The sequence below is a fragment of the Siniperca chuatsi genome, linkage group LG5 (assembly GCF_020085105.1).
Source record: "Siniperca chuatsi isolate FFG_IHB_CAS linkage group LG5, ASM2008510v1, whole genome shotgun sequence".
Taxonomy (NCBI): Eukaryota; Metazoa; Chordata; class Actinopteri; order Centrarchiformes; family Sinipercidae; genus Siniperca; species Siniperca chuatsi.
In genome coordinates, this window is record NC_058046.1 from 21023023 (window position 1) to 21038855 (window position 15833).

Below are 15833 nucleotides of genomic sequence, written 5' to 3' on the forward strand. Positions count from 1 at the left end.
GGACAGAAATTGTTATTTGGATGAGGTTGAGAGTGAAATGCATTTTAAATTTTAATTATTATATTCTAAGTTAAGTTAAGCTTTTCTTGAAAATGTCAGTCTGTCTTTATATAGATATAGTAGATATAATTACAGCATGTTTACATATAGGGGCTTTGACTTAGCTCTGGTTTTATAAAAGGCTCATTATCAACGCTTGAGTTCTATTGTATGTTTGATTTGTTGAGTTTATAACTGATATGCTATGATTTGACACAGTCTGGACACAGTACCTTACCTTGTGTTTGCTTGCTTTCCTTTTGTTTTCTCTTTCCTTGAGTTGATTCACTTCTGTAACAACTTAAGATCTGAATTTGATGAAGACAGAACATTAATTCCAATATTTAAGTAAATATTTAATTTCAAAATTAAGCATAAAACTCTTTACAAAATTATCACACCCTGTGATCTCGGCCAGCCCTGTTTAGAGGACACCGGTGCAGACCAGAGTTTATAGGCTGGTGGTTACTGCACTCTGCTGGTCAGTATAGGGAATTAGATGGCGGGCAACTGGGGAAGTATTTTTGTGTATGTGAGTAGGGATTTTTTATCTTCCTCTTGTTCCACAATGCCCTTTATCTAGACCTTCATGCAAAAAATGTGACAAAGATAAATTCTCATTCCTCTTATTCTGACCCCCTCTCTCATGCCATTCATCAAGGTTGTCAATTCTGTATCAATCTATCTTATTTTTTTCTCTGTGCTGCTCACAGTGCTGTACATGCTGAATGGAAATTTAAAAAAAAAGAACAAGGCCACATAATAAGAGGCTATTTTGGGGAAAGAGATGAGTAATACTTAGAGTGAGCAAGAGACATGGGAATACAGGACAACCAACAAGTGTACAGAGAATTGAAAAAAAATGATTGCCTTCTCAACTTCCTCAATGAAGGTTATTTATTTGAAAGAAACAGAGAAGAGATACATATTCCTGCTATCAAACTCTCTAACTCCTCCCTCTAAGTGTCAGTCTATATGACCCTAAGTCATTATACTGGACATTGGATCATTAACATCACTGCAATACTTACTAATAATTGTGCAATATTCTGTGTTAATACTCCTGTGCAATATACCCTTTTCAGTTTAAAATTCCCTATTTATTGATATTGATATTTATTCATACCTCTATTACTGCTGTGCAATATCCTCTATCTCATTATAATCTTAATAAGCTACACTTAACTTGACAGTTCATGCACTATTACTTTATACCGTATTATTATCATCAACCGGTAAACCCACTTTGTACTTATTTTAATTTTATACTTATACCCACTTGGTACTTAATTTATCTGACCTGTATTATAGTGTATTTTATTTTTTTTGCTGAGTACTTCTATCCCTGTGTGCACTGACGTGATACTGAGCCGTTGTGACAAAAGAGTTTCCCCTCGGGGATCAATAAAGTATTTCTGATTCTGATTCTGAAGAGAGAGATATTTGAAAAGGAAATAAAGAGAAAGAGAGATAATAGACAATTAAAGTCAAATTATGGGAGCATGCTAAGTACATTAGCTACCAAAGCTGATAATTAATCCTCATTGTGTGGCTTGTCAGCGGGTAATATTCACATCTGTAGTTAGGACTGATTGGTAACCAGTGGGGCATGTAAACTTCAGTGTGTGTTTGCGTTCTCATTAATGTAGAGAGGGTAAACTGAAAGTGGAAAATGGAGGATAAACAACTGACTACTTTTCATTCCAACTAAACATCACAGCAGCTGATTTCACTTCACTAATTAGCACCTCGTTAACCACAGAGGAGCAGCTAAAATTTTGTCATTTTATACTATGTAAATTATATGTATATTAAACTGAATCTGAAAACATTTCCTGCTGAGAGTCACATGTTTACAGTTGCTTAAATGCTATTAGAAAATCATTTTTATGGTGTCATTTTGTCCTGTATTGTAATCTTCCTGAATAACTGTATGCTTACTGATGGATACACATACAATATATGGATGTTAATGTGGACATGTATAGATAATATGCAGGTATGTAGTTATAAGGACCTCTTGATGTAACAGCCTGTATTTTACATTGTGTATGTTACATAGTAGGCTTCTCCATGTTAACCAATGTAATACTAATGTCTATAATTGTTATTTTCTCAGTGATCACCCTTTCTTTGTGATTGTCACAATCTTTGTGTCATGTTCTTTCAACATCATATGTAAATGAACAGATTTTCACTGGATAGAGTATGAAATATTGACTTTAGTCCTACGGGGACAGCTGAAATACAGTTGCACATTAGCTGACTCCTATTTACAAAATAATACAAATCATAACAGATTCTGAATAAAGATTTGACACAAATAAACAAATATTGATACTAGTATTTCCTTGTTTTAGAGAAAATTACTTAAGAGGAAATCTGTGTTTTATAGGATTCATAATTATATTTCATTCATGGACCAGTGAAACTATCATGGGATCTGATGAGTGTGATGTTGTATTTTATAAACTGTAGCTTTGACTTCAGTTGTGGCAGCAGCATCATTTGCAAAGCAGACACAGCTGCTCTGCTTTTAAATTAAATCATATGAAACATTTGTCCATAATCAGATTTGTGTATCAATCCATAAACTAGTGGACCTCTCGTTGAGAACAAACTCTACTCCAAAGGACTCCAGTGAATAACAACCTTTAAGTTTGGTGCAAAAAGGATGTAAAAACATTAATACATCCATTGTTTTGAGATGCCAGTATATTTGAGCTGTTTGAGATTGAGCCTTCTCAGAAAAGATAGAGGAATACACAGAGCTGAAATTCAGCAAAGGAAAAGTAATAAAAGATAGAGTTACACAGTTGTATCTTGAATGTTCTGGTTTGATCATGGAGGAACTAAAGACACAATTAAAATAATTTGTTTTAAAACTTGTGGAAGTCAGTTCTTGGATGTCAAATAAATGTAGAGGATTAAAAAGTACAATTTTGCCTCTGAAATGTGCCGGAGTTAGAGTAGAAGTATAAAGTAGCATCAAATTCAATACTGAAGTAAAGTACATGTGCCTCAGAAGTTTAGGCTACTTAAGTACAGTAGGCTGCTTGAGTAAATGTATTTGATTGCTTTCCGCCACTGGGAGATTCCCAGTTCAACCCCAGTTATCAGCAGTCCAGAAAGGTAGTAGACACGTGGCAGCAGGAAATAGATGTAGTAAAAATGTGGTAAAATTTGTTGTAGCACTTGTAAAATGATTTGAGTAGTAATAAATATAGTAGCAGTAGTAGTAATGAAAGCAGATACAGCAGAAGTAATATGTGGTAGTAGTAAAAGTACTAGCAGCACCTGCAGCAATAATAGTAATATTTAAGTTTAGTAGCTGGAATAGTAAAAGTAGTATTTAAGCATCTAATAATCATGAACTCATTTTACGCATGCGCAACGCGCCATTGAAGGAAATAGTGTGAGAAGCGAGTGAAGTGGGTCGGGGCTCGGCTCGAAACCTGATTTGACTCTGACTTGATCCGCGCTCTAGTTTGGAGGATGTAAGGCTACAACTTGCGGACAAGGACTTTTTTCAAATTTTTTTGTAACGTTAAACAGCTGGTGAAATTTATGACGATAATCCAGGAGGCATACAGGATCTGCACAGCCCCACCGCTGGCCCCGTCGGCACGGTAACTTGGTACAGAGGCAGGGCTTTCCTGCTAGCTGCCACACCAGCTAACTCCATGTAGCGTAAAGTGCTAGCTATTTACATAGCTTTAATTCGTTTGCAATTTTAAACTGCATAGCGATCACTTACCAACCAATGTTTTTCACGTTTGCATAAAATTATTAGTTACTAAGCTAGCTATCTAAAAAAGTGGTTAACAAATTTCCTTGTGCTGCGGAACTGGCCATAATAAACAAACACGCCTGCTAACCTCTTAGTAGCATGCTACTTTAGCTAGTTTGCTATCAACAATCAGTGCTAGTTGATGTTTTTAGTAGCAGGTAGCTAGCAAATCCGATGTCAAGTAAACTGTAATAAAAACGCGTATTTCCGGTTAGGCGCTTAAAATTAAAACCATACCGGCTCACAACACCTGATAGAGCAGTAAAAAAAAATAATAAAAAAATCACAATAAATATTAGTGGCAGGCAAATACGCTTCAAAAACACATTGTGAGTAATGTACCTCTATGTCAAATATATCAATAGTTAGATGTATAAACTATATGTATTTCACATACATGTATGTATAAACTATTATGATTTAGTATCACAGATACTTAATATGCAGTATGTAAGAAGAGCACGTCCTGAAACTTGTATGAACAACTTTGCTGTTGACATCAGATAATCGTAATAGCCCTCCTACTGTCTTACGCAGCATGTTAGATGTCTTAAATATCAGTTTGTCAGCAGTCAAGTTTCATATCCAAAGAGACCTTGTAAGGGGTTTTGCCTTTACAGTTTCACCTTTTATTTTGAAGACAAGAATTGCTACTTCCGATTAACGTCGTCTGTCTGCAGTAACTTCATGCAGCTTCCCTGAACTAACGGCAGCCAGAGCGGCGCCGCTAGCTAGCTAGCTAGCTAAGAAGAGGCAAGCGAGCACAACTGCTTAATTTTTTACCCTAGAATAAACAATTCCGGGTTTTTCTGAATTCAATTGTAAATGGAAAAAGTCATGCTTCGTCATGTCATTAGGTCGTTGGTGAGCTAGTGGTATCATTATGCAGCTAACAACTTAGTTAACTAGAACGTGCTATTTTGTGATTCATGCCTTCTGCCAGCCACCCAGACTCAAAACAGAAACATTGTGTTTTTATCGCTCCGCTCAACATTACAGCATAATAGTAACATGGCACTAACTGACAGCCTCTGCTCAAAAAAGAAATTTAAAAACAGAGGTACATACAGCCTATTTTTTCTTGTTCAGGTTTACGCTCAGTTACCAGTTTATTAGATACAATGTATGTCATCTAATACAACGGACCTGCAATAAATACCTAAACCCTTGCGATCTTCCAAGTAGGTTATAATGTTCAGTTTTTGTTTAGACTGTTTTAGAGAGGTGTTGATTCAACCGTACGATTATTTTGGAGGCTGTAGTTTGTGGTGCAGTTGAATTGTATAGTGTTATAGTGAGAGGTGTTTCTAATATTTCTATTCATTGAGGTGGACAGAATATTAGAAAGACTTCTCATTATAACGCTATACAATTCAACAGCCTCCAAAACGACCATAAAGTTGAATTAACACCTCTCTAAAACAGTTTGATCAAAAACTTGCATGTTATCCTCTCTTTTCAGATCTTGTCACCTTTCTGCCTTATGCCGAGAGGTTTGTGGCGAGAGATCTGCCTCAACTACAGCTGAATTGCTTTTCATCAACCCTGTGAAGATCGTCTCTGCTCCGGCTTCCTGATTATGTGAAACTGTGTCAACAACATACATATTCTCAGAAAGTGCAGTCAGAGAAGTCAAGATGTCCATCACCAACACACCTACCAGCAATGATGCCTGCCTGAGCATTGTCCACAGCCTGATGTGTCACAGACAGGGTGGTGAGAGCGAGACGTTTGCCAAGCGGGCCATCGAGAGTCTGGTAAAAAAACTGAAGGAGAAAAAAGACGAGCTTGACTCCCTCATCACAGCTATCACAACCAATGGAGCTCATCCCAGCAAGTGTGTGACCATTCAGAGGACACTTGATGGACGGCTGCAGGTAGGACGATAAAGTTATCTGGATCATTCATTAAATATGCACAGATACATAAATATGAAGGTTGTTTCTACTCTTAACATTAGTACTGATTAGTTTTGACAAGCTCAGCTAAACAATACATCTGGGAATGTCTTTTTCACCTACAGTAAACTATCCAGGCGTCAGATTCAATTACTTATCAATTAAGTTACATTTAAACAAAAACATCAAATGACATTTAACCGCATTACAGTTTTTTTTGTTTGTTTTTTTTTGTTTCATGAATTAAAACAAAACCCATGATAATCAGTTATTCAGCATAACGTCTAGGTTTGCAACTAAAGACTATTTTTGTTATAGATTAAGCTGCATATTATTTTTGTCTTAAAATGTCAGAAAATAGTGAAGAATGCTCATTATAGTTTCCCAGAGCCCAAGGAGACATTTTAGTGTTGCTTGATTTAATCGACTAAAAGTCCAAAACCCAAAGATATTCGGTTTGCTATCACATATGGTAAAGAAAAGCATCAAAGCCTCACATTTGAGAAGCTGGAATCACTAAATATTTTGCATTTTTGGTTGCAAAACGACAAAAACAATTAGTTAATAAAATTGTTTTCTGGCTATTGACTTATTGTTTCAGCGCTAACAAAATTCAGCATGTGAGATGAGAAACCTGCCAACATAAACTTTGCAAGCTGTGATTTATAAAATGGAATAGTCATTAATTCAGCACAAAAATGAACATGATTAAGTTCTGGAAAATTATTAAGCTTAAAAAAAGATGCAGTGGACCAAAGCTGTGCTGGAGCCATTTTAAAATATATATATATATATATATATATATATATATATATATATATATATATATATTTTGACCAGTGTGTATTTGTCTAGTCGGAACATGCTGTTCACCACAACAGTAGAAAATAAGCTGTATTCCAATAATTGACTTGTTGTTTGACCTCAGCTGTAAGGATAGTGAGTTTACAAACGCATTAATTCTGTTTTCTTGTATTCTTTCTCTGTCGTCGTTTTTGTTCCCAGGTGGCTGGACGTAAAGGGTTCCCTCATGTAATCTATGCCCGGCTGTGGCGGTGGCCTGACCTGCATAAGAACGAACTGAAGCACGTCAAATACTGCCAGTTTGCCTTTGACCTCAAGTGTGACAATGTGTGTGTCAACCCCTATCACTATGAGAGAGTGGTGTCTCCTGGCATAGGTGAGTAACAGGGGGAGGTTTTCAGTTAGTGTTTTACTGAAGTGAACTGAGCCCAAAAGCTGCCTTTTAAAGGAGGAAATTAATGTAAACACTGTTTTAGTAATTGTTCTAGATGCCATTTTTGTTTTAGTTAGACTTATCCAACCCACAGTCTGCATCACAAGCAAGAGCAATGCAGATAAGAAGTTGGCATTGTCAGTAACCTGTTCATCTCTTTATCCCTTTCCATGGTCCAGACTTATCAGGACTGACCCTGACCAGTTCTGGACCCAGCTCAGCACTGATGGTTAAGGATGAGTACGATTTTGATGGGCCGCAGAGTCTGCCTTCCATCGAGGGAGGGCACTCCATCCAGACCATCCAGCACCCCCCATCCGGCAGCTGCCCAGCCCCCTCTGAACCATTTGCGACCCCAAACCTGCTCCCGCCTGCTGAGGCCTCCACCTCTGCCTCAACGTCGTCCTTCCCTGCCCTTGCTGCCGGATCAGGCAGTAAGATACAGTTGTAAAATATTCCTGTGTGTGCTTGTTTGTCAGTCTGTTTGTCCTTTATGTCTGTGTATGTTTGCACCTGCAATATGTGTCTGTAATTGACAGCTAAAGACTTCATTGTCTCATTTTAAATTTAGATTTTTAGAGGCATTTTCCGCTTCTGTTTTGTGAATTGTTGCGGTGAGTGTTTGTGAAGGCGACAGCAGTACATTTGTGAGTTTGTATTCTTTATCGGTCCATCTGGATCTCTGACTTCTGTTCTCCTTTTCTCCTCAGGTGCCAGCTCAACCTGGTCTAGGAACAGCAGCTTCACCCCCAACATACCCCACCACACCAACGGCCATCTACAGCACCACCCTCCTATGCCACATCCTACACATTACTGTAAGTACACACTGTAACTACAGCTGTAAGTTAATCCACAGACAAAATCACATACTTGAATTACATTTTTTGCAAAGTGCGTGATCGCCACCATAATAATAATCTCTGTTTCTCTCAGGGCCGGTGCACAATGAGCTCGCCTTTCAGCCTCCTATATCCAATCATCCTGGTGAGAAAACACAACCCACAAGTACATAAACCCTGGACAGAATTTTTAGGCCTCGTATATTAGAAAACTTGTGAATAGATTTGACAAACAGTACGTCTTTCTTTGCACATTTTTTTCCACACTTAAATTATTCAGAGTATTGCCATTGTTGGATCATTCATTCTCGCCAAAGGCAGTGTTGCCCCTTTCAACTGCCTCTAAAAGTTAAGACGAGATTAGATATAAAGCCGTGGAGTGGGAATGGGAATAATTGTCTTCAAAATAAAGGTGAAACTTTTTAAAAGCAAAAGGGTAAATCCCTTACAAAGTGTATTCGGAATATGAAACTCGAATGCTAACAAACTGACATTTAAGGCATCTAACTTGCTCTATAAGACAAAATACTGTTTTTAGTATTTTAGTTTTTACGATGAGGTTATTTAAATTAAACAAATTGATTCAAAATGTAATTGTTAATTAATGGTTTTAGTCATGTATCAAATGAAAATATCAAACATTTATTCACTAGACTTTCATAAATGTGAAACGTTGCTTGGTTTTCTTCATTTCATATCTATGACCTGAAAACAAAAGTTTAACATTACCATGACGAGAGGCAAGGGGCAGCACTGCTGTTCATTTCCATTTATGACTTAAAAGCGTTGACATCTTCTTCCCTCTGTTTCAGCTCCTGACTACTGGTGCTCCATTGCCTATTTTGAGATGGACGTTCAAGTCGGGGAGACGTTTAAGGTGCCCTCGTCTTGCCCCATCGTGACAGTGGATGGCTATGTCGATCCCTCAGGAGGAGACAGGTTCTGTTTGGGTCAGCTCAGCAACGTACATCGCACTGAGGCTATTGAGAGAGCAAGGTAGGTGACCCAGTTACCCTCAATATTTAGAGCAGTTAAAACCTTACTGCTAATGTACCTACTGAAATAACATAGCATCTTAAAGTAGGGAAAGAATCAGAGCTTTTCTTTTTTTACATTTGAACCAGAAAAGGGCTTCTATAATAACAATAAACAACACGTGACATCTTTGTCATTAGTGGTATCTTTAAGTGTGCGTTAATGCATAATTATCCCAAAATATTAAGTGAAAATGCCTTTCCATATCTGTCTGTTTTGTAGTACTCCTTTCTTGGAGTATGTACTGTATATCTACACATTTGAGACTTCACAGCCTTACCACAATATCCTTACCATCAACACATCAGTTGAAAGCTCAGAGGTGCATGTTGATCGCATGTTGTTGAAGGTAACAGTTGTAAGAATCACACAACCACACCTTCTTTACACTTTTTATTCCTTCCTGTTTATTTAAAGACACCCTGTGGATTTTATTTTTACCACTTGTGGTGTTTCATGAGCTTTCCCCCATATTGTTTGTATCGCTTATCCTACCAGCATGTTCACAAGAATGCACATGAACGCAATAAGGACATGGAGGATGTGAAAAACATTCAGGGCAACTGTGACGTGGAACACATTTTTAAAATTCAGCATATTTTGCTGGGGTTTAGGAATACAGACACTGTTTAGGTGAGAATCGTTGAATGTCAACAAAATTGGGTTTGTTTACGATGAAAACTCACCATTGCACTATTATCACTCACATTCTTTCCCTGTTTCCTTGATTCCCTACTGTCCTCTTTCCTCTCTCCCAGGCTTCACATTGGCAAAGGGGTTCAGCTGGAGTGTAAGGGCGAGGGAGATGTGTGGGTGCGATGCCTCAGTGACCACGCAGTGTTTGTTCAGAGTTACTACCTGGACAGAGAGGCGGGCAGAGCCCCTGGAGACGCTGTTCACAAAATCTACCCCAGCGCTTACATCAAGGTAGGGACATGGGTCATTGGACTGTTAACAGAGGACATCACTCAACGTTGACATTTCCTAAAATGTTATTTTTCTTTTTGGGAGACTGCTGAGCGCAAGCTGCAAACATTCCTTTCCATGCAATCTCCTCAGGCATTGTGCTCTTTATTGACATTGGTTTTATACAGTAGTTGTGTGTATTTCACAAAAAAAAAGTTCCCCATGCTGCCACAGTCCACTCATGTCTCTCATTAGGGGTAATCGTACATCTTCACACAGCCCAGCTCTTACTGAGGTTCTACCCGATTGGCAGCCTGTGGTGGTATTTACATTTCTCCTGTGCAGGGAGCTAATTGCAGCTGAACGCACAGCATGTGAAGTCTCTTCTCTCCTGCCAGGTGTTTGACCTTCGTCAGTGCCACAGACAGATGCAACAGCAGGCTGCTACAGCTCAAGCAGCAGCTGCAGCACAAGCAGCTGCTGTGGCTGGAAATATACCTGGACCTGGATCAGTAGGAGGGATAGCTCCAGCTATAAGTAAGATACTGTAACTGCAAATACAGATGCACATTCACACATAGAGACAGTGGGAAGTTTATGATGCACGTTTGAATTTTACTGCCAATAAGCAGTGAGTGTGAGCTATGTACTTGCATGTGGAAAGAACAGACAAATGCTCAGACAGATGTTCAACCTAATTTGCATTAAAATAAAACATTTAATCAATATGCTCTGGTTAAACAATATTGAATTAGATTAGATAGAAGATTTTATTGATTCCTATTGGATGATAAATATCAGCTGGCTTCATTGGTACAAAAATGAAGCTGAAAGTTTTGCATATAGTGTTTGCCTCTGAAGTTGTTACTTTCACATAGACTGTGTTTTTATTAGAGACAAGTGGTTAATAGTAGGGCTGCAGCTAAGTTTGCTGCCAAGTTTTTTTATGAAGTTTTCCTATAGATAAACAACGTAAGACAACACAAGACAAAATATTACAGTAAATCAATGAACAGATAATAAAACAAACGGAATAAAACAAATCTGGGCACATATCGTAGTTAACCAAAGTAAAATAAGCCACACCAATAAAATAAGGAGGGGGGCAAAAAGTATAAATAAAATACCATATAAGTACAACATAAATTAAGTAGCACATTTTCACAATTTCTTTTTATACATCAAAAAATAAAGACCAAACTTCATAAAACTTCCTTTGCAATTAAAGAGGCAATGTCCGTCATTAACCATTCATCGATGGAGAGAGGAGAACAATCCTTGAAGCACCAATAAAGCCTGCCAATGCAAGTCCAAATTTTTGTTTGGATATACCTGGTAGGAGGAGAGACCTGTCTCCTACTAAACACAACTGGGGAGATTCTGGCAGTGGTTTATGCAACTGCTCTCCAATACGTTTGATTACTTGTTTCCAGAAAGGAGAAACAAAAGTACAATCCCACAATAAATGAAGAAAAGTACCTGCTTCCTTTCGACACCTCCAACAGTAATTGTCATCCATGAGGTGCCAGTAGTTTTCTTGATTAATCATTTGGTCTTTTAATATTTCAGAAAATAGTGAAAAGTGCCCATCACAATTTCCCACGCCCAATTTGACATATTCAGATTGCTTGTTTTGTCTGACCAATGGTCCAAAACCCAAACCCACATTCAGTTTACTGTCATCAAAGTCTAAGAAAACTAACAAATATTTACATTTGAGAAGATGAAACCAGTGAATTCTTGCCTTAAACTATTAATAAATTATCAAAAAGATTGTTGCACGTTAATTTTCGATAGATTTTTGAGTCTTGGGTTAATGTTAATTTACTTGAATATTTCTTCGAGTTTGAATGAATAGCACATCTGGTGTTGAGTTTGTCACACACATGCAGCATCACACCGACCTGATTGCGACTCCCTCTCCTCCCGTCCTCTCAGGTCTGTCAGCAGCAGCCGGTATCGGGGTAGACGACCTCAGGAGGCTGTGTATTCTCAGGATGAGTTTTGTTAAGGGCTGGGGGCCCGACTACCCCCGCCAGAGCATCAAGGAGACGCCCTGCTGGATTGAGATCCACCTGCACAGAGCTCTACAGTTACTGGACGAGGTTCTGCACACTATGCCTATAGCAGACCCACAACCTCTGGACTAAGATCTTTAAAACTGCAGCATCACACTGCAACATACAGTGGCAACGGAAAGTCTTCCTTAGTGAACTGTTTTGCGTGGAGAAGCCAGTGAAACAGCTGTGACACTGAAGCTGAAAAATATTTCAGGTTTGTTTGAGGCACCTTTGTGCACTGTGGCCCCTACTTTTGCTTTTTAAGTCAGAGTGACACTAAAATGAGCCAAAGCCATATATTAAAGATATATTTATCTATATTTTTGATAGATGGCTTTGATTTGTGTTGGAACGGTGAACTGTAGGACTAGAAAAAGACGTCACAGATAATTACAGTTATAAAGCACCTGTACATGCACATAGATGACCTGTAGATCCCATTAAACTGGAATGTAAACAGACTACTCGGCGTCCCTGGAGTCCACAACCACCAACTACTGACGCACTGATTCACTGAACAATACAAGAACATCTTGAGTGCTGTACAGCTGTGGGATGAGATGCTCTACGCAGAGGCTCTCATATCCAGTGTCTAAGCACCAGAGTGCTGCCGGTTTTCTACTCATTCAAGCTGTTACAGGCTGCTTTACACCTGGGATGACAAGCAAGTTCGGTCAACTGTCAGCTTGAATAGAAAAGCAGCAGCACTCTGAAGCGCGAGGACCACTGCTCGACAGTGTTGAGGACCACCCAGCTGGATCAGGTCATACTAGACATTCACAGAAATCCACGAATATCACAGAGCATGAAATGAGATGCACCATGCCTAAAGCCAACTCTCAACCTCTGAACTGAAACAAGGTCAAGTTTTGGACTACTCTAGGTCAGGTATTGTCAAACTGCAAATTTGGACCTTAAAAACTGGTTGCCCCCCTCTCAATTAAACAAGATTGTGGACTAAAGGTAGAGCCTCCAGGTTTCGAACCAGACAATAATGTCCTCCACTACACATCACAGTCACACTTATGCAGGTTTTCTAGGGTGTTTAATGTTGAATTGCCCACTGATGATACAATATATCTGTTTTCACTGATTTCACTGTGATTATATCATTTCTTCACTGACTCAAACAACCACAAAGTGATGACAAGATGCTCATTTAAGTGATCATTCATCACTGGTCACTTTCCACCATGGTCGCCTCCCATCTGTTTCAGGTATGGTTACTGTTTTGGAAAACGCCCTCTTTTATGCTGCCACAAAGGATGAATTTCATACACCATCTGAACTGTTTTCCTTTTCTCACTTTCACACCGAGAGAAAAAAAAAAAAAAGAAACCAGCTGGGATACTTTTGGTTCAGTAAGACTGAAGTGGAAAAGAGAAGAGGCAGACAGTTGTGGTGTCTGAAACTTAATCAGTACAAGGAACAGGGTTTATCAATGTTTTGGCAAACCAAAGTACTCATGAGATCATAAGTGATCATGAGAGCGAGAAGTCCAGTGAGCTGCTGGACTTTGCCTCGGTTGTGTTAATTTGGAGGTTTCTTTAATTGATTTTTAAAGGTAATTACGTTTATTTGTATTCATCTCAATTTTATCAGTTTTTATCTCCAAACAAACATGACAGTCTCCACTATAGTTGAGAATCATTGTACTTAAATATCTTATGACTTGCAGCCCACTTATATACTACTTGATCCAGGTCTCTTGTGTATAGTTTACTAAGAGAATTTAAGACGGTTTCCCAGCAATATTGAAATATGTTCTTAGTTTTATTTTGTTACTTTTATTAATTGATTTGTATTATATTTTTAGCACTTTACTTAATTTTTCTTGTTTTTAATTCAATAACCCTTATTTTGAGGTGGTTGTCCTGCGATTATGAATAAGGGAGTGAATAGGTTGGTCTATATTTTATGTAGGATTGTGAGCAGAGGCAACATTGTGAAGCATTTGTATTGAAAACATTTGTAACACTAAGACATCTTTTTAAAAGCTGTTTTTGCCCTTTCACTCTATCGGCATTTACACACATCTGTAGGGTTTCTTTTGGCTTCTGAATTGCAGTCATTTTCTTTTTGGTTCCAGTTTTTAATTTTTCTTTTTAATCCATGTAAATAACTTTGTTTTTGAAACGCATGTCAATGTTTGCATGAATTTTAATGGCAAATAGACCCCTTTATCCCTACCCCCTTTTTAAAATAGAGTACTTCACTTACCCTGCCTTACATAGGGAAACTAGACTATCTGAGGAGAGTAGAAACCAGCACCTGCTGTATACTGGTGTGTTGCTGTTTTGTGAGAACAGCATTAAAAGCACACAGAGGGAAACTACATAGTCATAACTGATGTAAATGTAAATCCAATTTAATTATATAAACTCATCATTTTAGCAGTGAAGCTCCTAAAGAAGGCAACTTGTCTCCCAAGACCTAATTTTGTATAAATACAGTAACAGTTATTAGTGTGCAGCCTCACTTTGGAAGTAAAATGAGTACAAGCATGATATTTTCTCTCTTGCAGGTATTGAAATAGGTGATGGTAGTTTGACGCACAGAAATAATTTGATTTCAACACAAGTCCCCTCCTCTGCCCCCATGCTGCATGTGATACTGTTTTTTTAAAAGGCATTTGTTATAGATTACACACAAATTGATTAGGAATACAAATTTCATTTACTCACCTCATGTTGAGACTCACAAACATCTGTTCATGCTTGTTATTTTTTTCACACCAAACTGCCATACAGTATTTTCTTTCTGGTCATCTGTTAACTATTTTTTTGAACAATGCTATCTTACAGCTGAAATGGAAAAAGACAAATTGGATTTGGTTTAGTTGAAATTTGGGGTCTTTTTTGTTGGAGGAAATTATCCACTTTGCTATCCAATTGCTTTGCCTCCTCTCTGTCCCATCTGATTATTTCACTATAATTTGAATAGCATTGTTTAAAAAGAAACGTTTGTCCTACATCAGGGATTAAGAGACTCCAACTTTGGGATTTATTTACATAATTATGCATCTGACTGATGGAATGGCAGGAAACAGGATATTATGATTATATATTACTGAAAGAAACTGATGCTGAATTCTGTCTGGAGAAACTATATTCTGTTGTACTTTAAGGTGGACAGATGTTTTTATATTACTTGCAGTTATTATAGGAGCCTAAAGACACAGCTCAAATGAGTTGTTGTTGACTACTATGACAGATTGTAGATATAAATTTTACCTGTATTTCTTATGTGAGAGTCTGTAATTAAACATGGAGTGATATTCTCTAAGTGGTGACCTGTTTATTTTCTCAACAAGGTAACATGTTCACAAGGGTGAAATTTCTAGAACTTGCACACTGTTGTATTTAATATGAGGTGTTTTTTTTTTTACTTTAAAGGCTCTGCATAACTACACAGGTGTTTTCAGTTATTCTGATTAGACCTCTGCTCAGGGTGAAGTTGGGTGGAGTTATGTTGGGAATACATAAGTCACTGAACTCAGTGTATCAGTACACCTCTTTCACAGCAGTCATTTTGACATGTCATAGCAGGAAAAGCACAGGTGTATTTAATAACATTAATGATGGCTGCATTCCACATAGGGGAGGTCCTGGTATTATGCATGCTGGCTCACTGGAATAGCTTACTGGGACACTTATTTAGCTATTCATTTTTGCTATGACATGTCGGCCGTGAAAAAGGTCTATAGGAATGATAAAGTTGTCTTGGCCTTGGTACTAACAAGTACAACAGGAGAATGGGGGAGATGTCAATCGTGCACAGCGTGTACACACCTACACTGGCCTTAGAAGAGGTCTAATCAGGTACTAAATTGAAATCACTGGTGTGGGTGGGTGTTTAGGGCCTGCGTACGTAGAGTAGTCTTTAATTTAATGCTTTTTACTGTACAATGAGGTCCCAACATCCCCCCCATTTTATATCACATTGGATTAAAAACAAGTAAAGACGGTCAGAAATCAGCAACATTCCTTCAGTTTATCACCAAATTTGGAGATACATGGTTTTCAC

The 15833-nt window shown here is 38.1% G+C and overlaps 1 protein-coding gene across 6 annotated transcripts; it reads left to right on the forward strand.

Annotated features, from left to right (window-relative positions):
• The first annotated feature begins 3414 nt into the window (after window positions 1–3414).
• LOC122876696 (mothers against decapentaplegic homolog 4) lies at window positions 3415–15092 on the forward strand. Of its 6 annotated transcripts, none has more exons than XM_044197318.1 (10): window positions 3415–3676; window positions 5292–5706; window positions 6733–6907; window positions 7144–7398; window positions 7675–7782; window positions 7901–7951; window positions 8619–8802; window positions 9600–9768; window positions 10146–10284; window positions 11686–15092. In XM_044197318.1, the coding sequence occupies exons 2-10, from the start codon at window positions 5467–5469 to the stop codon at window positions 11895–11897; spliced, it is 1533 nt and encodes a 510-aa protein (XP_044053253.1). In that variant the 5' UTR covers window positions 3415–3676; window positions 5292–5466; the 3' UTR covers window positions 11898–15092. The 6 variants fall into 6 exon arrangements, with proteins under 6 accessions (XP_044053253.1, XP_044053252.1, XP_044053255.1 ...); XM_044197317.1 differs by having other exon boundaries at window positions 3415–3668; XM_044197320.1 differs by having other exon boundaries at window positions 3428–3536.
• Window positions 15093–15833: the final 741 nt, after the last annotated feature.

Bases quoted from the DNA above. Each gene is read 5' to 3' on its own strand.
- LOC122876696 (XM_044197318.1), top strand. From the start codon at position 5,467: ATGTCCATCACCAACACACCTACCAGCAATGATGCCTGCCTGAGCATT. The intron at 7,399-7,674 runs GTAAGATACAGT...TTTTCTCCTCAG, and splicing joins CCTTGCTGCCGGATCAGGCA to GTGCCAGCTCAACCTGGTCT. The intron at 10,285-11,685 runs GTAAGATACTGT...CCGTCCTCTCAG, and splicing joins AGGGATAGCTCCAGCTATAA to GTCTGTCAGCAGCAGCCGGT.